This window comes from Lates calcarifer, linkage group LG15 (assembly GCF_001640805.2).
Source record: "Lates calcarifer isolate ASB-BC8 linkage group LG15, TLL_Latcal_v3, whole genome shotgun sequence".
Classification (NCBI taxonomy): Eukaryota; Metazoa; Chordata; class Actinopteri; family Centropomidae; genus Lates; species Lates calcarifer.
The window spans coordinates 15,038,799-15,062,580 of record NC_066847.1 but is presented as its reverse complement, the minus strand read 5'-3'; the positions used below and the strand labels follow the sequence as shown (position 1 = coordinate 15,062,580).

The following is a 23,782-nucleotide window of genomic DNA, read 5'->3' as shown; positions in this document are numbered from 1 at the left end:
CCTGGTTGAAAGCCTTGCTCTGTGATGGAGCATTTTGAAAACCACAAAACTGTAACAAGGAGCGCAGGGCTCAGTCTTTGATGCATTTATCTGATAGTATTCAGATAAACAAACGTCCAATATAATTTGCAGACTTTTGTAGCATGTGCCTCTAGTTTAAAGTGGAAAAGTTTTTAAAAAGTGGGCCCTTTCACATAAACACCCACTCAATAAGAGGTCCCTCTCCGTCACTGATTCTGGTGTCAACCAGAGAACAGAAACTTTACTGGGCGAATTGGATGTCACAAGTAGGTAATAGGTGCTTCACACATTGGGTTTGAGAACCCAGTGAGATCTCCTGTTCAGTGTTGCAATAATATACTCTCACAGAGCACTTTATAGCTTTAGGCTTGTTGTATACTATGTACGTGTAGACAAGCAGGTGTGATACCTAACACACTCGACTGTATGTGTACCTGGGTGATTAAAAGTGTATAATCAAATCTCAAAATGTGTTTGTACAGTGTAAATTCCTAACTCTACTTAACATTTACACACATTTGACTGAAGTGTGTAAATGTCAGCCATAGTGCTCACAGCACTCAGGTGGCTTTGACATCTTTCACTTCTTTATCTGCACTTCACATAGGTCAAAATAAGAAGGATGTGGCAACCAAGACAGTTGAGGTACAATTACACATCTCTGCTGAGGTTTAAGTTTAGGGTTCACTCTAGGTGAAGTGTGCTTACTCACAGAATGTCATCACCACACTAGATGGGAAAGTCAGACATTCATTCATGAGATAGTCTTTTGTTTTCTTTGTATCCAGTATGAAGTGACAATTTGTCCTCCATTACTGCAAAAACCTCACTTAGCCTTTAACCTATACCATGTCATCCTCACTGTCAAATGGTAAATAAATGGTAAATGGACTGCACTTATATAGAGCTTCTCTAGTCAATCACTTAAAGCACTTCACACTACATACACATCCACCCATTCATACACAAATTCATATGGCACTTGTTCTACATGTATACATGTCAACAGTACTGGAAACATGGAATAAAACATACTGTCCAGTCCAGCTGACTAGTCAATGGTCCTGCGGTCTTCATGTTATCCTCACTGTATGAGGTTACATTTGCTGGGAGGGCGTACATCAGCTGCTGTGGGAAACTCTACCAACAAAGTCACCAGTTAAATGTAGAATTCAGCCTTCACTCAAGGATAAGTTTAATGTCAGTTTCTGCAGTTGTATATTCTGTATGTATATTAATTCAATTAACTTGTTTTCATAAACATGTAAGCATGATTTACAAATACTCAGCATTTTACTGTTGTACGAGGAATTGCTTTAACAATGCCTCAGTTGAGCGGCCTCCAGCCTCTTAGAGTAGCTAGCTTGGGACTCATCAGTGATTGTAAGGAGAGGATAAAATGCATTAAGAAATATGACATCAGCCATACAAGCAGCCCTCTGTAGTGTGGATCTTGCAGTTGGGTTTTAGGGATGATGTATAGAAAAGTTATATGGACTGGGAAGTGATGTATTAACCATTTATGTTGGGCTGGATTTGACATATACATGAGTTTCTTAGTTGTTAAGGCAGTAAATCAAACACGTGATATACAAATTGAACAAGTACTTGCAGACAGACATGCTAGTTTCGAGGGGAGGGACAGCTGGTCAGCCATACTCTTTGTGATTCTCCCATGGGCTTCTATATGAAGAGGTCATAGGTCATTCAGCTGAAACCCAGCTTCAACGGGGTGCAGAATGCTCTCAAGAAATGCCTGCAGCTGAAAGGTCCCACACAGAGTGACACACGCTGACATAGATCATTTCTAAAGGAAAGTCTTGACCTATAGGCTGCCATGCATTGGTTTAGGGGAACTATGGGAAACATGTTCTATTTTTAGTCACGGGGAGGAATTCACACACAATGTCATGTCATGCTGGATACAAGAGAAAACAGCTCTTTTTCTTTGAGTTGTCGCTTTTTTGTTTTTTGTTAGTAGTACTTTACACTAAATGAAGAGAACTCCCCTGCTTCCATTCCTGAGAATGTGTATGTCTTTACATGAAGGAGTTTTTCACTATACTGCAAATTACTAAAGTTCACCCTTTGGATTGGAAGACATGAATTCATGAACATTATTGTGAGTGTTGTTTGTTGACTGTACACTGAATAATTCTGTATAATTCCATATTTCCCTTTGTTTGTGACTCTTTGTGACAGGTTTCAGAAGACCTGAATTTAGAGTAGTGTGTGGTTAGCTGCTTGACATTCGTGCCATGAATGTATTTGTGTGTTCACCCTTGTTGAGATTTTTCTCACACTGTGAAGCATGGATCCAGAAATGGAACTGCTCTTGTATCTTTTTGCCACAGTGCTAGCTGAACTGAGGTCATGACCAGACACTTGATAATTGCAGTCACTCACTCTCATGTAATAGTATTCTTGGACACTCCAAATGAGATAGATAGGCATGGTGGTCAATATTGCAGTGACTTTTTAAGGACACATTTTTATGAACATTGCTACACAGATGAAAGGATTTCGGATAATCATTCTTTCATTTGTTGCTATATGTCTGCTGGCTGTGTTTGTGTGTTAGTGACAGAGAGGGAGGAAGTGTTTCGGGTATGAGAGAACAGTTTGCAAAATGTTACAGAAATCTAGCCGCAACCAGATTACTCCTTTCCATATTTGATTTAAATTTAATGTATTTTAAATCTGCTTGTCTAAAATAGCATTATGCTTGATAATAGTCAGTGAAAGTGGCTGCACTGGTATATTCAAATATAATAGGTTTTATTAGAGGCTGCCACATTTAGATTAAATGTAGAGCAGGTAGAGCTGAAACGTCAATCGTCAGAAAATTAGTCTTCAACTATTTTGATCATTAATTAATCTTTTAAGTCATTTGTGAAAGTTAGTGGGGCTGTAGTGAATGGTGACATGTGTTTCATAAGAATTTCGATTTTGTACTCATGAAAAGATATTATGTCCAATTACTGACATTATCTTGAACCTAGCTGTTTTTCTAAAATTCACATAGAACACAGACACAGCTCTCAGCCACTATGGAAGTTACCAGATTACTCAGAATATAGCATGTGAATAATTTCCCAAAGGGAGTGTTGCAGATGACAGTGTGGCAGCTAGGAAGTGATGGATCCCTGATACACAGCTACTTAGAATTCTTCAGTGCTTGCAGAGATCTTTGGCAGTCAGGGTGCGTGCCTTACTGGGGTATGTGAGGCAAAAGGAGAGGAGTACTATCACTGAATTGTCACTTAAAAATCACTTGAATGCAATATGTGCTTGGAAATTGCTTTCTGAAGCTGTGTGTTTATTGTGAGCAGTCAGAAATGAAGATGCTATCATGGAGAGAGGATACTGAGTAAGAGCTCTGTCTTTTTATGTGTAAGCCTGTATGTTATTGTGGCAGCTGTTCACAGTACAGATAGAGATGCTGTAAGCCCACACAGATTAGTGTTTCACTGATGTTGGTTGTGAATATCTTTTTCACAGATATGACAAATGCTGTGTTAAGATTTGCTTTCACTGTTTATAAGATGCTTTCATACTCTGTGATTAGTTATCAGCACAGTTACTGAGACTTCCTTTTGTGTCTTCAGTCATTCTACAACACATATTGACTCTGTGTACAAGAGGTGGGTTTGACTGATACTGGTATTGGTAGCAGTGTCCAACCCAGTCTTGGCCCATTCTGTTCCTAAACCCATGAAGTCCTGTAAGTCATTGATTCTGGTGTCAACCGGAGAACAGAAACTTTACTGGGTGAGTTGGATGTCACAAGTAGGTAATAGGTGCTTCACACATTGGGTTTGAGAACCCAAGATAGATACTTTGGTAGAAATGGTAGAACCAAACCATTCTGTATAAATCATATCACCCAATTCAAGTCATGTATACAAGAAACAGTTAAGAAATTTGCTGGCCCTTAAAGTAAAGGTCCATAGTTTCTGGCCATTAGTAAACTTCTTACTTATCATACCTGAAAAAGTAAAGATAGAGCCTGTTTCTGTAAAGTAAAAAAAAACACAGGCCATAAAAAGGGATGCACATGGTCCGGAACCATACTCAAATAGGAGGTGGCATTTAAACAACAATGGATTGGTATTAAGGGGCACTCTGTGTTGTCAATGTCAAATTCTGATCCTACCATCAGCGTGCCTCTGCAGAAATCAAGATTCATCAGACCAGGCTACTTTTGAAGACCATGACGGTCTAGTTTTGACTCAGATTTTAGTTCTTGTCTGACAGGAGTAGAACCTGTTGTGGTCTTCTACTGTTATGGCCTATCCACCTCAATGTTTGATGTGCTGAGCATTCTGGGATGCTTTTCAGCTCATCACAGTTGCAAAGAGTAGTTATCTGAGTTACTGTAGCCTTTCTGTTGTCTCAAATTAGTCCGGCCATTCTCCTCTGACGTCTCTCATCACCAAGGCATTTCCATCAGCAGAACCGTCGATCACAGGTTTTTACCACCATTGTGAGTAAATACTGTTGTACGTAAAATCCTAAGAGATCATAAATTTCAGAAATAATCAATACAATAATCATGGCATTCTGGAGGTTGATGTGAACATTAACTGACTGAAGTCCCTGACCTGTAACTGCATGATTTTATGCATTGCACTACTGCTGCTTGATTGGCTGATTGGATAAATGCATGAATAAGCTAATCTGAACGTAAGTGGTTAATTGTACTGCTTTTTAAATGAAGCTTTAAACTTGCATTATTGTTGTTTTCTTTCTTACACTGCTTATTTACACATCCAGCAGAGACGTGCAACATAAGCATTCCTTTGGAGCTGCATGTCCATATGTTGAATGTAAATACAATATTCATTCTCCATTTAGCTCTGATTTGGACTCCACCAACTCCTGAAGGAAATATCAAGTAATTAACATTATGTGTTCACTAGCATGTCGCTAACTTTGTTGGTCTGTCTGTTTAATGCTAGGCAGGTATCTTACAGTGGGTTTATCAGAGCTTTACCACTGAAAAACAGCAGCTCACCTTTGCTACATAGCTGATGAGAGCTGTGAGAGTGGATCAAAACCATTACACCAAATCAATCTGAATGATGCTCTGGGGAACTACAGAGTCTGGCGCTACAGTACCTACTGTAGGGATTTCTTTAATGCCAGAGACATACAGCATCCACGAGCACTGATCAAAGTTAATGATTGAAAACACAGTGACCACTTAGAGCAGTTCATGGTGGCTGTTTCCCAGTCCCACTGTTGAATAATGGCTGATTGTATCATCACCCCAGGTGGTAACCCTGTACCTTTTTGATGGTAACTCTCCTTCAGTCACCCTCACTGAAGGTGGCAGAGGCAGAGTTGTGTGACTGTATGTGTGCAGGGGCATTTGTGTGCATGTCTTTCTGTTTTTGTGTGGACAAATAACACTTCAGCATTGTGGGGATTTTTGGCTGGTCCTCACAACTTCAAAGGACTGTGTGTGCGTGCGATCAATATATTATTCAAGTGCTATTTTATCTACTCTGTGAGAAAATCATGACAGTAGAGATATCTGTAACTATTAACTGTACAAAGATTCTGTAGAATATTCCCATCCCCAATACATCATTGCAGTGCCAAATAGCAGTGGTAGAGAAAGAAAAAACTGTAACTGTAAACTCAGTGACCTTTACTAAATTTAGATTGTTCCACTGCCCTAAGTTCTGATTCCCAGTGAACCTCTGCCATGAATGACAGAAAAAACATGGATTATGTTTTTTTGCAAAACCTTTGTCCTGAGTGGTCTTATCACTTGTCTTTTGTTTCAAGCGCTGGTACCAACACTGTCACTGACACCCATACCCTAAACCCACTGCCTGCAACAAAATCAAAAAAGAAAATCATTTGTGTTTAAAGGCAATTTAATCACATCTATTCATTTTTAGTCTAAAGTTTTTCAAATTTAAAAGCCAAAGCAAGTGTTCACACTCAATGTGTTAACATGGACTTAAGTAACCAAACTGCGCAAAGAAACCAAATTACATGAGTAATTAGAGAACTGTATTAACCTGGCTTGTGTATACATGCTGCAGATCCATTTTGATTGTTTCTGTGACTGAATTTTGAAGGCACTGTCTCAGTAGCCAAGTCTTGACTTTTTGCTTGTGTGTTTCTTTGTTTGTTTGACTCCCACCAACAAAACAACACTGTTCTGAGGAATCTCACAAGAAAGCGATACGCACTTCAAGCTGTACACAAGTTCACAGACTTGTCTAAAAATCATCATTCAAGATCAATTTTATCATCGTTATGCACCACAAGATTGCACAGCAAAATGACAAATGTATTCCCTCTATTCAGCTCAAGAGCAAATCTAAGACTAATTATATTCACATGAAACAGTTCTAGATTCTTACATAAGACATTACAGGAAACAACTCATTCAAACTGCCTTCCAGTTTGTATTCTGATTAATATTTATGCTCAAATGTGTTCAATACATCCTAGGTTCATCCTGACCCCTGACCTCCACCGTGATGTCACTTCCGTTCTGTTTGTTATTTTCTGTGATGTAATATCCTGCTTCTATATTTTTCTTTGACGACAGGAAGCAGAGCAAGCTTTGTTGCATCCCCAGGGGGATATTCTTTAATCAGAACCATATCCAGACTCAGGCTACATCTGAGTCATGTTTTTTTTTCTTTCCTTGTCTCTTTATTTTTATCTCCCTCTCTCTTTCTACTCTGTGCTTCACAATGCATACTCTGTTAAACATGATAGACCTTGCCCTTATTGTGTAATAACCATACATTCTCCAGCTGCTCTTATAGTTGTTCTTCAAACATCTTTTATCAGTTATAGCTCAGCTTTGGCACATTTTACAGCCATCGCACCACATCTTTCACTAATGGAAATTTGTATCCAGCAGGTGTGAGGCAGTTCTTTTTTAACCATCCATTTTATAGAAAATTCAGTTTGAACAAACAAAGCAGTACAGGCAGCAGTTAGTGTATAAAGATTTAAACTGATGGAAAAGTCTATTTATCTGTTTTCTTTATTCTGCCTGGAGTGTTAGACTGATGTTTGATTCAGATTTATTCAATACCCAGATGCCAGTCTGTATCAGTAAATTAAAAAACTGTAAGTGAACACATGTAAGTTTAATTGACAATTTCTTAAAACCCTACACTGGACACCAATTATCCAGTCATAGCTTAGCAAGTGTAACTACGCACTGCAGGTATATAAAAAGGCTTGGGTGGTGGTTTCTTAGTTTTGTACTCTCTCCAAAACCAGAATTCAAGAGCAAAAGTGTAAGGAATGGATTAAACAATGTGTTTGTCTGCTGTAACATAATCTGCAATTGCAAGTTTTGCAAGTTTGTATTTAAAAGCCCTTTACAGGGTTTTCATTTTAAAATGTGTCAGCTAGAAAATTCTAAAACAAAGCTAAATTTGACAGTTTCAAGTCATAGTTCTGCCACTGTTACTCATTGTAAACTGCATGTATCCTGTGCAAGAATGGAAGGTTTGACAGACATAGAAGCAGGGCCTGGGTTTGACAAATGGTCAGTTTCATTAATGTTGGTCAGACTAGACGGGCTTCACATTGAAGCTAATGATGCTAGCAGACTAGATCACAGAACCATAATAACCATAACAGAGATGGGCAGATATCTATCCTGTTTCTCCCTGTTGGGACCCAGGAGTTGCTCATCCAATCAGTTAACCAGGTCCAGTGTTCCAGTGCCTGTCACACAGAGAGCTCCCATAAGGACACCACACTCAGGGAGCCAAACAAATTAGGCATGACCTCCATGTACAAGGCAAGGATGATTTTCTGCTGGACAAAGACAAAGGAAAGAAGAAGAGAGTCCACAGAGACACACACACAGACAGATCTGATTCTCACAACAGTCCACCCAAATAGTTGTCAAATCTGACTCAGCTGAGAAGTTACTTAATCCACTGTTATCCTAGATCATTACACATTTTTATATCTAATGCTAGCAAACAAGCCAGTGAAAATGGTAACTATATTATATAATCCTTATTTTATACATGGACAATAGCACATAGCTGCACAGGTATAACGATCACAGACCACTACACTGTGGCTTCATAAATGAAATTGCATAACCCTTTAAGTTGATTATGAAATTGACTTGAGGAAGTGTGTCATCTTGCGCTTCTCCCTGGTTCACTCTTTTTCTCCTGAATCAATAGGCACAATGTGTGGTTGCTTCCTCCTCCTCCTCCTCCTATGAGGTCTGTTACCATAGCAACTTAATGAAGGCTAAGGAGGCCATTTAAAAGTATGAGAGCTGAAAATAACAACTGTGTGCATCAAGCTAATCAGGTAGCAAACCCAATCAATCTGACAAGACTTCAAACACTGTCTCCTGTCTCAGGTTTAGTGCTGTGTGTTGTTTGATAGGACAGAGTCGGTGCAAGTATGTCCAGCTTTATTACAGAATAAAAGGGAAGCATCAAGGAGTCAGATCCTAGAAATGTTGGCCTTAGTCCAAGTAGTACAAACTCATCTGCACCCCTCTTGGGTCACCCTCTATCCAGCTACTGCCTGGCTGTCTGCCAGTGCCTGTCTCTGTGTTTTCCTATCTCGCCTCCCAGTGCCAGAGCATTGTCAGGAAGTTTGAGGGGAGAGGTTGCTCCTTTTGGAGACCTCGATGGAACCGAAGCACAGACTGGTCACAGCTTAAATCCTGATGACTAAAATACCTTTTTGTGGTTTAGTAAGGTGCTTTTGGAATTCACAGTCTTCTGTTCAATGAGCATAGGTACATTTAGGTTAATTGTCCTTCTTAAACAAACAGTGTGGCTTGAGGGATTAATTATTATTTAATAGGTTGAATTGTCTTAGGGTTTTCCTGCTGGAACAGGAAAAGAGAACAGAGGTATGTCTGGGAAGGCCCAGTGGGATATGTAGGCAGACACTATGAAGGTAAATATGTTGCAAAATGTAAGAGCTTGTAGACTTGATGTGATAACCTGTAGAACAAAATCTGAATTTGTATGTTTAAATTGTCACTTGTATAAAATGTTGACATCGTGGATTGATTTTGACAGCAGAGAACAAGAAAAAACTGTGATCTTGTATGTTTTCTTATCATTCAGCCAAACAGAAATCAGAAACTGTGGTCATATGTTTCAAGTCATTAATTCATAACATCAACTCCTCACAAGAAATGATAGAGTTGAGTAACATTGAAATTCCTTCCTCTCTGAAATTCAAAATAAAAATAAACAAACAGGCTCAAAATCATCATCTAATCATTAGATAGTACTTTTAAATGCTATTGTCTGACATTGTCTAAGTCATTCATTTAGTTTTATATTTGCCGTTTTGGGTTATATTGACATGTTTAACTTCACCAACGTCACAGTGACACAATGTCATGAATTTCTACAATGTCAGACCTAGTCAGCTCCCTATTTATTCATAATGGCAGCGCGTTGGGGGGAAAGTAGCAACTCAAGTGTCAGAAAAGAAGCATTTCAAGGTACAAATATTTCACTTTTATTTAGATATTTCTCCACATTGATTGGATAGAATTCTTAATATTTAGTATATATGAAGTCAGAGTTGTCCCAAAAGTCAAATATATCATTCCCAGACAGAAATAAAATGTGTTTTTATATTATCTTGGTTATACCCTCAGGCCAAATGTGATAAAAACTGCCTAAAGATTTTGGTGATTTTGCCCCAAAATAAGGTTAAAACATTTTTTCCACAGGTTATAGGCTACTTCTATTACACATGGACAAGGTTTCATGACACCAACCTCTAATGTCTCAGTCCAGACTGCTGGGATGCCCACCTGAGAGAGAATTAATGTCTGATGTTCAAATTTATAGTTAATGCATCACTCAGGTTTTTGTTTTGATATCCTCCTTTTCCATGAATATTCAAAGCCTTTTTGCACCTGCTGTGACCATCAGTTGAAACTGTCATAACATGCATCAATGCAACAGCACATTTAGCTTGATAAGTTCCTGGTACTGCAGACAATAGTGTGGTGCAGGAATGAGTCTTAGAACCAGGAAATAAAGGTTTTTAGTTAGATGTCTGTAACAAGGTCTGTGGTTAACACAAGCTCAAGACATTTGTGTAGGTTCTCAATCATCCAGGTAATGGTAGTGTTAAGTGCTAGAGTTAAAGGCGACTGGACTTCTTTTAGGTTTGACCTGTCATCCAAAAGCCTTCCTCAGTTCTACAACTGAGCTAGCAGAAGTTAGGAACCCATTTGGATGAGAGGTGAAACATGTCAGAGAAACCTAAAAGAAGTCCAGTTGTCTTCCAAGAAGACGTGCTGTTGTAGAAAATGTAAGCATGCTAAATGAAATTATAAGTTGCAAGGTTAGCGGTGGTGACACTTAAGTCATGCAGCCGTGATGTAGTTTATTTATTAGCCTAACATTAGCCTTTCTCTTCTGGCAACTGTAAAAACTATACAAGTGGTGTTCATCTGTGACGATTATCTTGCTAGAAGAAGAACAAAGAAGTACAAAGAATTGTCTGAATTTGTCATTGTGTGAATACTTAGCACACCTTAGTATAATTTCTGGAAAGAAATGAGACTATAGTTTTAAATAATAGGTGGACTCTTTTTATTGCATTTGCTACTTGTTCCAGTGGTATAGAACAACAGTTTTCTCTCATTGTTTTTACAGTGGCCTTCCTTGACATAATCAGAGATCTATCACTAAATCCGGTGACACACCATGTGAACCTTTCTGCTGTGATCTACATAGTTCAGTTGTGGTTAATATATTGCAGATTCTAATTTATCAGTGGAAAAAGAGCAGGCTAGAATGGTTGCTTCAGATGAAATTTACATGCAGAGAAGACTGCTGTCACACTGGACCATTTTGTGCCTCAGTTATTATTATTATTTGACTCCCTGCCTCACATCAAGGATGGTGCATTACCTTTCTGAGTTTGTACAACTGGTGCTCACAGTTGGCTACTGCTGCTTCAATCACTCACACACCTGCACCCACACAACTACCCATGCACCTACACACATATAAATGCACATATCCCCCAGTCAGTAATTGTGACTATGAGAAGTGTGTGTTTGTGAGTGTGTGTGTGTGTGTCTACCCATGCGAATGTGTATGCAGAGCACTCAGCCAGAAAGCTCATCAATGGCTGTGAGATTTTGCCGGACGTTACTATGGTAACTGCAGGAAAATTGCTTTATAAGAGAGTGAATTGGTCTTGTGTAACATAAAATAAAAACTGAGAGTATGAAAATGAGGTGCAGGCAAGGTGGAGTAGAAAGACAAAGAATAGGAGAGCAGAGAGACAGAGATTTGTCGAGAAGTTGAAGTGGATTAATGAAGGACAGCTGACAGAGATGCCGGCCTATCACAGGGCCTACATACAGAGACAAACAACCATTCATGCAATTTAGAGTCACCAATTAACCTAACCTGCATGGGTTTGGAGTGTGGGAGGAAGCCACAGTACCCGGAGGACCTGTCGTGTGTCATTGACAATATTCATTTGATAAGAGAATGAACATCAGAGCATGTGGAGCAACAGCTACATAGTAGATAAACTATGGACTATTTGTTCAGATTCCACACTTATGATTATTGTCTGTATGCTGTTTTTGTTATCTTTGTTTGCTTTACTGTATTCACACAGTCATTTTATCTTGTATTGAACTGTCAAAAGCATATGTATAAGCTATTTTTTCCACTCTATGTTCTGCTCTTAAATTCAAAATTCATAAAATTTAAAAAAATAAAAAAGTGTTACATGTGGTGATGGAAGTAACACGTAAAGAAACGAAACTGAATTTATGGACCAACTGGATCTCCTCATATTATCCCATCTAAGCACACCTGGCCTTTTGCTGCGGAAAGTGGGTGTAGACTGTCAGATTGCCTGTTTTTGGTAAGTTACAAAAATGTTTAGATATACCACCCCCAGCCCAACTGTGAGAAAGCAGCTTTCCAACACTATCTAACATTTTGAATAGCACACTGAAGCATGCAGCAGCCTTGAGAGGCACAGAAATGTGTTCTGTCACTCATCAATGCCCACTCCTTTTAATGTCAGCTGCTGTCAGTCTCAAATATACTGTGCAGTGCATATGCAAGTTCTTCTTCTTCTTCTCTTTTCACTACATATGCACTCATACAGACATATCTTTATAGTTCTGGGTTTATGCCGTCCTTTGACTAAATTCACCCCCTAAGTAACCAGTTATAACAGTATGCACGTTTAAGCCTAAATCCAAAAGCTAATCATAAGACCAGCGATAAGCAGCTGAAGAATAAAAAAAATCCATGTCATCACAGAGGTGGGTTGTCAGCAGCTTCCTTGGTCAGCTGAGCATGTCATCAGGAGCAGCAGAGGGGTTTCACAGCTATGGTTGTGTGTGTAGTATGTGAGAGTAGACTGGAGATAGAGTGTGTCATACCAAGCGACAGAGCACAATGGGTCAGTAATTACAGCTTTGTGTGTGCGTGTGTGTGTGTGTAGACTGTAGCAGTGGACAGGGTCATGACTGTGGATTCAATTAGCGAAGGCTTAGCAACACACTTCGAAATCACTTTTTACTGCACTTTTATTACTTTGCTTACTTTTATTGTGCTTATTTGGTGTTTAGAACGTACATTTAGAAACTATACTACAGGAATGAGTGGAGCTTTCCATTGTACTTGTTACACATGGCAATTAAGACTCTTGAAGTCTAATCACTCTGAGCGTCAAACTCTGTACGTAAAATCTTTGTTGCACATTCATTACATTTTCAAGGCCTTACATTTCTTTGTTTGACTACTTGATTTGGTCAAAGTAGACAGAAAGGAGAGGAGAATTAATTTGATACACTGTGGAGAACATGGACAAAACCACCTGAAAGTGGCCAATTATGTCATGTCTGAGTAGCAGCCATAAAACTGCAGCAAGGGACTTGGAGAGTAGAACCTCATTGTTTCTTTATCATTTTCGACAATCATTACATCCACATTTAGGTTTGTGGTTTGGTTGTTCTTAGCCATTAGAGGTGTGGCTCTGGGTGGCAATGTCAGTCTGTAGGTTTTTTTCAAGTTTTATGACCAAATAGCTGTAAAACTAATGACATTCCCATCAACAATAGGTTATACTCAAAGCATAAGCAGTAAGCACCTTGCCATCTATAGTGTTAGTATCAGGGTATCAGGGTTAACTTCCACATGATCTTGAGAGACTCTTTTTTTCCAGTCTCCAGGTTATCTTCTTTTTATTGATAAATGTGCAGCCTGTTGAATTTCGCTCTGTATTGTATCTCCCTTTCCAACAATTTCAAAACGTTGCTGTTTAAATGTTCAGCAGTTTTTTTTTCCAGGGTTCAGTGTGCCTGTGCAAACAAAAGTGTGCAAAAATAATTCTTCCATTCATGAATCACTCAAGTGCTCCCCTTGATTATGATTCTGTCTCACCCAGAGATCAGAGCAGTTATCATCATCATGTTCACCAAAGAAGAGGTAGAAGCTGTTTTTACTGTGTTTTAGAGCACTGTGTTGAGCTCAGACTTTTCCATCAGACTCTGAGAGCAGATAATTCAACTCTCTGATAAGTTATCACTTCTCAAATATCCTTGCTTACATTGTGGAATTTTTACTCAGTGGTAGCCTTGGTTGAACCTTGAGTGCAGGAAGTCTGTTTTTTAATATGTGCTATGATTTGACTCAAGCTGTTGGTCAATTGAACTGCTGAGTTCTCACTCACTCGTTTTTCTCTCACTATGATATTGAAGTAAACTAGACACCGTAGGTGACCTGCTCACGAGGATGTGAAAAAGAAACTCTCTGCTGCTTGTTGTCACTTCCTATGGTTCCTATAGCACGGTTGTATTTAGAGACCTTGCCAGGTGGTTTTGAGTACACAAGTGACTCATTTCCTGAAAGTTTTCACACTGAAGGCCAAGGCGAGGCTAACAGGGCAATGCACAGAGCTGAACAAATACTGGACATAAATGAAAGTAGATAATCTAAACACACGCAAGAAACTCAAAAGCATGTCAATGAAATTAGTGTACGTGCAGTAGTCATTTGAAGCATGTTTGGTTCTCATGATAACACACACATTAAAATATGAGCATGTATACACTCCCATACACACAGAGAGCATAGTTACTATGTTGAGCACAATCTCACTCAGAGCAGGAGTAGGCACTTCCTGTTTGTGTCACGAAAAGGGCGGATAAAAAAATAGACTCAGAGCTCTTCCACTGTGTCTTGTCACTTTCTGCCTTGGTCTCACTATTTCCCTGATCCACTCTAACTCCCCATTAGTCTGTTTGTCTTGTACTTACGTCGTCGAGTATCAAGAGGAGAGCATTTTGCAAATTAGAGACAACAACATGTATGGAGGCCCAAAGTGACCAATATTAAATGAATAAGTAAGACACTAAGAAATAACTAATCATAAAGGTAAATACATCAATAATATTTAAAATAGCCATGACAACTGTAGGTGCAATCATTATATCAGTCAGATAACTTATCATCATTTGTGGTTTTTATAAAAGATTAACCACAAATTTTGGAAATGTAATTAACTAACTAAAATGAGCTAAATGTATGGAAGATCTAGTTCAATTATTAGTGCTTAGACTTCTTATTACAGTATAAGAGGGCTTATTACACAGTAATTGTACACAGCTGCGGGTGCAAATTTTGAAATCCCATTTAGTGGTGAGACTACACAAATGTGTGTGGGTGTGTGTGGGTGTGTGAGAGGGAGAGAGAGAGAGACAAAAGGGAACTAAAGGAAACAGAGGTCACAGACCTGCAAAGGTAAAGGTGAGGTCGCAGGGGTGACAGAGGGGGTAGACAAAGGATTTAGAGCACTAGACAGGAAAATTAGGATTGATACATATTCTAAAATGAAACTTTTATGCTAGCTTCCCTCTAACATCAAGATCAAAATTACATTAGTGAAAAAATGGAGAGAAAAGAATGGTGTAATCTGAGTTATATCATATTAGAAAGTGGAAAAGTCATTCAAAGGTTGGACTAAAGTTCACAATAGAAATATAAAAATATTGAAAACATAAGCATTCAGCATTTAGTAACACATAATCTAAGTAACACGTAGAGGTCTGTTGGTCATCTGATGATTTTGAAGGAGTCTATCTTACAGTTTGGCAGTGGTTAAGAGATGAAAAGCGTTCCAGTCGCCTACACTTTCTGTGATACTGCATAGGCTGCAGTATGATGAACCAGTCTGAGTAAAACTTGTAATCATGCAAGAGAAAGTACATTAAATGGTTCATTTGTTGTTCCTTGTTCTTCTTTACACACATGGAATGAAAAACTGCTAGAGAGATAGAATTTTAATTTTACCGCAGTAACCACTTACAGTACTGCTGTGTCCAGTGCTGTTGAAAAGCTGGGTGGTAACTGTCTGTGCGGTCGAGCAGGGAATTATGGGTATTGTGGCCTACGGGCAAGACAGCCCCTATACAGCCCAATCAAATTTTAGAGCTTTGCTCAGTATCATGAAATATTGTGTCTTTCTGCTTCTTATAGTTTATTGTGTCATTTTCATTTAATTTTTAACTTTCTCTAAAGTTTGTTTGTATTTATCATTTTTCCATATTACCTGTTTATTGTCCATCAGCCTGAGCAACTAATGACATAACTTTGCTCCAGTTGTCTGGATAAACAGGCAGCACAATATAATATATGTTCCAGGAGGTTTTTTATCACCTTAATATCCAGGTCATCCTGTAATTTCGAAGATGTAAATCATTATCACTTTACACGGTAGACAGCAAACAGTCACTTTTATAAGCACTATGAGTTTTATTGTCAGAAAGTAATACAATGTGACTGGCTCATCTGCTTGTGGATGATGACTCTTCATTGTTACTATTTTGAGTAAAACTGAACATGAACGTTTTAATCAACTACAAACACTAAACAGAGATTATAGAGCTTTATCCTGTTCATAAAGATTGGCACTACAAACACCCACACTCCAGTTCCAGGAATAAATTGTTGTTTAAGAAATTGTTTCTGAAGAGGTTATCAGTCTGAATGTTTATAGAGTGGCTCAGCTTAAATATCATTTGACTGCACCACCTTTTCCTCCCTGTGCATAAACACAGAGGTTTAATGTGTGTAGAGATTTTATAGACTAATTAAACCCATGCTGGGCATATGGCGCTGTGTGTACTCTGAGTAGAGCTGTTTTCCATGGAAAGTTCCAGTAGTTCTTCAAAAGGGAGTGATTTTAGTCCCGATAAAGTATAAAAAGAAGGGTTGCTTATATTTTTGGCTAATACCTTGGTAAAGCCGCTTGAGGACACGGCAACTATGTCCTTAACATGGACGTAGCCAGGGGGTACAAAAATGTTATCCATCCATCCATCAATTTTCTGTGCTTTATCCAGGTTTGGAACATAGATCAACAGGTAAATCGAAAGCTTTGTCTGCTAATGCCCACATTACTGCTGACATTGCACCAATCTGCTTGTCAATCTCATGCTCCAAATTTACCACCACACATGAACAATACTCTGAGATACTTAAGGTCCCTCACTTGAGGCCGCAACTCGCTCATAACCTGAAGTGAGCAATCCACCATTTTCCAAGAGAGAACCATTGCCTCAGACTTGGAGATGCTAACTCTCAGCCAAGAATTGCCACTTTGACATGGTGGAGGGGTTTCTGTGTCCCGCTGTGTTGGTGTGTAGGTGCCAACAGCCCCCTTAGGGTCTCCAAAGTCAAAGGAGTCCCACGAGAGAGACCAGTTCATTCAAAGCAAATAAATATTTGTGTTTTTTGGGAAAGTGTCTCTGAGCCTGGAACAAGAAAACCGTGGACTCCTCCTGGAGCCAGAGCTGTGGGAGGGCAGTTCGCTGATGAGCATCTGACATCCTGAAAAAAATTACATGGGGCTGCCACCCTGTGGTCCGACCACCAACAGGGCTACAAATCTGGGTTGGGTGCAAGGCAAGCCAGGTGGAAGGCAAGGGCAGGGACATAGGTGTGCTGACCCCTGGCATTGTAGACTGGTCCTAGGGATGTGGAATACAAAATTAGTTTAAGAGCAAAAAATGGCACCATTCTTGATATTAGTAGCATTAGCTGCAGGGAATCAATCAAGTAATTGATTTGTGATTTTTGTTCTGAAATATTTTAATCACAACAACATGATATACTTTCCATCCAAAGTCATCAGTCTGCTACCTCGATCTGCTGTCACCAATCACACACTGAAAATCTAAACGTATACCAAAGTGATCACAAAAGCACTGATCATAAAGCAATTCCTTCAACTCAACATCCATAAACACGCAGTAACAGTGTGGGCTGTCCTCTCTTAAAACAGTTTCTGTATATTTTGTATACATTTTACACATGTAATGTACCGTTCTTCTTCTCTCTGTGCTTCAGCTGAGAAGGAAATCAAAAAGCCACTGTGTCGCACTGTAAAATGTCTGCTGATATCTCATCCTATAACATCACACTCTCCCTCCTTTGTCCTCCCAGCTGTGTGCAGAGTGATCAACAGGACCGAAAGACATGGGGAAGCAGAATAGTAAGCTCCGTCCTGAGGTGATGCAGGACCTGCTTGAGAGCACCGACTTCACCGAGCACGAGATCCAGGAATGGTACAAGGGCTTCCTGAGGGACTGCCCGAGCGGGAACCTCTCCATGGAGGAGTTCAAGAAGATCTACGGAAACTTCTTCCCATATGGAGATGCCTCAAAGTTCGCTGAGCACGTCTTTCGCACATTTGACGCTAATGGCGATGGGACAATAGACTTCCGGGAGTTTATCATCGCGCTAAGTGTGACGTCGCGTGGCAAGCTGGAACAGAAGCTGAAATGGGCGTTCAGTATGTATGACCTGGACGGAAATGGGTATATAAGTAAAGCTGAGATGCTGGAGATTGTACAGGTGAGTCATTCGTCATTCAGGACCTCATTTATTGCCAACAGTAAAATGTCAATGTACTTGAACTTTGCATTTCAATGTCAAGACTTGCTATACTAATGTTCCTTTTCCTGCTGGTGAGAGCAGCTCTGGAAACAGTCAAGGGTCCATTATCTTTACCCATTTTTAAATGTGGTCTTATGAAAACAATGATAGACAGATTTACAGGATAGATTTACAGGAGCAAATGGAACTAAAGGTTTAGCCTAATCCATGTCTGTTAAACCACTTGCTGTATATTACACATACTCCTTTTGAAAATTTCAAAGGTTGGCCTTTTGTCTGCATTAAGACTATTAAGTCTTGTACTGTCGTGTTTATGTGTGCATGTTCCATCTAGTACAAACAGTAGCATATTTTATAAAGCCTATTTTGTTTGTTTTTTAGCTGCTAACAGCCAAATGCTGGAAAGATGAAGGACATTTATTAAACGCCTTGCATGTTGCCCTGATATCATTATGGTAAAACAAAGGTAAATGTGAACTATAATGCCCACTGGGCTGGAAAATTTGATTTCTAGATTTTGGAGCATTCCACAGACATACTTTAGGTGTATAAGAATTGCCAAAGTAACTTATGTTTTCTGAGCCGTATAGCAAGGCACAGCTCATCTTCAAAACAGAAAATGACAAGGTAAAGGGGGGGGGATTTCCTGCACAATAGCTCCTCATGTAAACATACCATTACATGCACACGCAAATGCAAACACAGTATATGTCCAAGTGTGTGTGTGGGTGTGTGTATGTGTGTGTAGACTTTTTCTAAACTTCCTTAGTATTTGTGTAACAGCAGCTAGTTTCTCCCACTTAAGTGTCACCTAATTCCTGTTAAGCAGACTTCTCATCTTGTCTTTGGGCAGGGAGTCCTTTTATGAACAGGAAGCTGTCAGGGTAGGAAGATGTATGGGTGAGGAAAGGAAATGCACATACTTAGTGGAAGGCAGAAAAGAGAGGAGCAAGAGATGAGAAGAAAATATGTTATAATAGGAGCGTTTTTCAGAAAAGAAGCAGAAAGGTATACAGTAGTGTGTCTGCATGCCTGTGAACACACATCTCTGTGTGAGTGTGTGCATATACTGACTAATTCATTTCTCAGGAAGTGTGATGACGACAACTGACAGGGTCTGATTGGTGACCTGCTAGCTGGCTTGCTAGCCATTAGCACAACAGTGCATCTCTGCTGTCCACCGTTTTGTTTAATAAGGTGTTATTGAAGTGGGAAATAAATCTCTCCGAGCCAGCAGTTTGGTAACAGTCAGCTAATTTGTTAGCTTAATGCAGTTACACACAACAACAATACTACCTTTACAGTACCTGTAACAGTTTTTTCTCTGACAGAAGAAGTGAAAGTTCCAGCGTAGCTCCTCTCTTCAGCGTGACGCGCTGAACCAGTCTTAAACCTGTATTAATTCATTTCTTGGCCACTTGGGAGCAGTAAAAACTAACTGTAAACTACTTTGACGTAATCATCTTATAAAGTTGATATGGCAAAGTTATTAGTAAACAATTCAATTCAATTCAATTTTATTTATATAGAGCCATATCACAACAACAGTCATCTCAAGGCACTTTTCATATAGAGCAGGTCTAGACCGTACTCTTTAAAATAGGTATTTACAGAGAGAGACTCAACAGTTGTTTGTTTACAAATCCAGCACGTCCTGAATGTAAGTCCAATATTCATTCCCTTTTAGCTCTGTTTTTGGCTAGTTGTAGTGCAGCTGGTCACTAACTTTACAGTTTTATTAGATGCTCTTCCTTGTTGAAGACCATTGGTGTCGTTCCCATCATCACAGCATTTGTATTTTAAGCATACTCTGAGTCACTGATGGTACAGTACAGTAGCTATAGAGTTGAGCTAATCAAGCCAACTTCTCTGATTCATTTCCAAGGTAGCCACTGCCAATTCCAGGAAAAATCAATTTATAATGACTCACATGTATCACACATATTGTTGCTTCAAGATTATCTCAAGACCACAGTGATTCAGACTTCAGCTTGACATTTCTTTCCACATCCTGATGACATAAACTCTCTGACTGCTTTCCATTGAAAGGACAAAAGAGTAGAAAATGGTGTCTGAAATGCTCATGTCTGAGTTCCTGCTGAGCTCATTAATTGAAGTGACTATAAGGACAAGAGTGTTGAAGGTTGATAGTTCAGCCTGAAGGAAGAAATAAGTGTGTTTGTAATCAGTAAATACATTTCTGTGTGTATGTGGCAGTTTGTTAAGATCTCACAAATGTTGTCCACTTGCACCATGCATACAAAAAACAGTACAGTAGTTCTAACTCAAATTTGATTGTAGCTTTAGCTATGTAGAATCACAAGCTCTGTATTTTGCTCATTAGATTAGACAATGGCATTTTTCTTTGTTGAACCTGTCCATGGCCATCTCAGTTTCTTTCTTTCTATCTGAGACACACAGAAACACACACATTTATTCATACACACATTCACAGTCATCATCTATCCTCATGTCTTTCTACTCCCCTCTGCATTTGGCTGGCTGAGTCTCTTGGTTCAAAGCCACCCGCCTCCACAGAGAGGAAGCAGGCTTAAGAGAAAAGTTTTCAGGTAGCTCTGACTTGTACAAGTAACTGCACAACAGCTCAAAGTCTTTGAGTAAAATCTGCCACTTAGTGTGATCACAGTATCTGCTTTCAGTGGTATCTGATGGCAGATTGTCAGGTGCTTCTCATAAAGCTAAATCCATCCATTCTGCCACTTGGACAGGTCTGAGTTGTGATGGAAGCAGGCTAACCAAAGTAGCCCAGACATCCTTCTCCAACCGTGTCATTCTGCAACATCATATTCATAGGTTTCAGTGTTGTTACTGTTGTAGCACTAAATTGGTTTAGAGGGAAGTGAGCTCAAAGTTTTGAATGAACCTTTCTGCTCCACGTCTTTTTATGCTAGTTCTACCTCAGTGGGCAGTGTCGGTCGATTTGTCCACCACTTTGGCCCAGACCATTTTTCCAATGGTGGGAATTCAGTATGGTGTGGCTATATACAGTCTATGTGTGGCTCTGCGGCTGTTCTACAGATTTAGAAAACAGTCAGTCATATCCCACCGGGAACTCTGGGAAGTCACCACCAAAGTCTGATGCTATTAGCATTTGGGCAGTAGCACTCCCTAATAGGTTTGAGATACACACAGAAGAAAAAATAAGAAAAATTTACATCACCAGACTTGTACTTTAAATGAAGCAGTCTATGTTAGTTATGCATTGCATTCATTGGATTTCTTCTGCCTCCCTTTGGTTCAACCTGTGTAGTCAGGAATATTGAGAGGGCTGTAAGCTGTAGATTATTTCACTTATTATTGGCTGCTTGTAATTTTGGGATTTAGATTTAAATTTAAGCTTATTCCACTGCATTGCTATGGATTAGACCAGCGGTTAAATCCCCACTGTGCAATACTGGCTAAATGTAATAAACACTCACAGAAGTTTGATGGATTTCGATTAATAACAGGCCTTGCTCCAAACTGAAATGAAGGCTGATATTAACTGTGGCTGCTGCTTGTCTCTCAGCTCCACTGTGACCCAGAAGCTATGCTGCCCTGTCACTGTGTACTAAGAGCCATAACCAGCACCTATTTAAAGCTACCACTGCACTGTAATCACAATCAAACATCCTCTGTTCACATGTCAGCTCCCATTCCCCTCAAATCCGCCTCCTTATTAGAGACAGAGAGAGTGGGTTGTGATTTCACTGTTTACTGCCAAACAGCCTGCAATGCAACAGAGAGCAGAGGAGACACAACACTGATAAATAGTCTGTGAGGGATTGTGTTGTCTCCACCCCTCCCTACCTAAACCATGAAAATGTAGTCACAGAGCGGTGACGCAGTGCTACAAGTTGACATGCTGGAAGAAATTCTCGAGGCATGCACTGAGAATATTTCATATATTGACTTACCTGTGTTTGTCTTTGTAACAGAGCAGATGTTAACATTACTTATGTCAGTGAATTAAATATCACAGGGGCATGTTGCATAAGATCCCATGTGTGGCAAACTACTGTCTGGTCCTCCCTGAGTCTCTGTTGTTATTACACTCTTACTGTCTAGGATGCATTAAATATGCAAAGAAGGGTCCTTTCTGTTAACTCTTTCGGAGCACACAAGAGTAGCAAATAAACACCTAGTTTTTCTTTTATGAGACTGAATGAATCTTCAGTTCAGTGAGCTTAAGCACAACAGCAACTGCAGAGGCTGAGAAGCACTGCAGAACATTTTCTGAGCATTAGGCGCAGGACAGAAGAAATACAAAAAATATTCAGCATTCATTTATATAGACTAGTGCCATGTCCATTCAAAATGTGCTTGTTATCGCTTTAATACTTCTCATTCATTTTATTCAATCATTTTTATTGTCATCTAATTTCCACATCACTGCTGTGTTATGGTATTAATAATAAGAATAGACCCTATTTGTCAGATACCTGATCAAAAAGTACTGGACTACAAATTCAAGAATCACTGTGACACACCTACATAAAACTAATGCAGTATGATACCTGCCATAAATCCTCCCTGTTAGAGAATTCTAATATTAGTTTTTATTGAATCTGTTTGAGAGAGGTGTTGTACTGGGTCATACTGAGAGGTGGTCCTAATATTTTGAATAAAATGTTAGGAACACCTTGCATTATAACCCAGTACAGTTCAACAGCTCCACAAATTAGAGCCTCTAAAATTAAAATAAATCAACATCCTCTAAAACAGTAGTCGATCAGATGAGCAGATGTCAAGAGAATTGAAGGACAGACAGAAATTCAAATTTAATTGCAGCAGTAGGACTAAATGTTATGTTATGTAAATGATATCACGTTTGTTCAGTTTAGAAATGTAAGTTCCCTTGATGAACTAAAACTGTATTAACTGACCTCAGGTTGATGTGATGAATGAAGTTAAATAGTTTGTTTGGTGCTGCTTTATGATTTTTCACTGTACTCTATATAACAGACTTTTAACTCAGTAGTTTACAGTGAGCAGCAAATTTAGATCTGAATTTGGGTACTTTTGAATTGTCTTCATTTTGTGTCATTAGTGAGGGGTGAATTCTGCATCTATAAAATGTGACATGTGAATATAGTAGTGCACATGGACACAACTATTTTGTTCTGTTGTGTTGGAATCTGTCATTGCCAAAGAACTCCTGAAAACTCAAAAGAGCTTGCATGCATAGCAGTGGAAGAGTGGCAGAACCTCCCTGCACACAAGAAGCTAACAAAAATTCAGCGGCTGTCACTGTATATTCCTTCCTGATAAAGTGTACGTCGTGTCCCCGTGTAGGCAATCTATAAGATGGTGTCCTCGGTGATGAAGATGCCTGAGGATGAGTCAACACCTGAGAAGAGGACAGAGAAGATCTTCAGGCAGATGGACACCAACAGGGACGGTAGGCTAACCTCATCTACTGATTTCTAAATTGATGATGCAGAAAAGGGTTGAAGTGAGTGTGAAACAACATGTTGCTCGTTTTGATGCATTAAGAGCATAATTACAGGAGTACCTGTGAGTGTCTCTATTCTCAAAAATAAAAAAATAAAAAGTCAACATTGATTCTGTTGGTACAAAGAAAACATCAGGTATTAGATGATATTTGTGATTTGTGATATTTGTGACAATCTGTTATGAAAACTTAACATAATGACACATAACAGGCATTTAAATGCAAATGAATTAAAAATTTTGTCACTGACACCTGGTTAGCTTGCCAGCAACCATTGTCATTGTATGAACCGGCCTAGTTAATAGTCAGAGAGGCACTCTCCAGTCTGAAGCAGCAATTCACTGACAACAGAATTCACACCTGACCT

General features: G+C 39.3%; 1 protein-coding gene across 4 annotated transcripts in view; it reads left to right on the top strand.

Moving 5' to 3' along the window:
- Positions 1-23,782, top strand: part of LOC108876286 (neurocalcin-delta A) — a 60,826-nt gene that overhangs the window by 32,096 nt on the left and 4,948 nt on the right. For all 4 annotated transcript variants that reach the window (XM_018665690.2, XM_018665688.2, XM_018665689.2 and 1 more), the window contains 2 exons: positions 17,508-17,918; positions 23,256-23,361. In XM_018665690.2, the coding sequence (XP_018521206.1) occupies positions 17,541-17,918; positions 23,256-23,361 (484 nt within the window). In that variant the 5' untranslated portion in view covers positions 17,508-17,540. The remainder of the gene's footprint in view (positions 1-17,507; positions 17,919-23,255; positions 23,362-23,782) is intronic.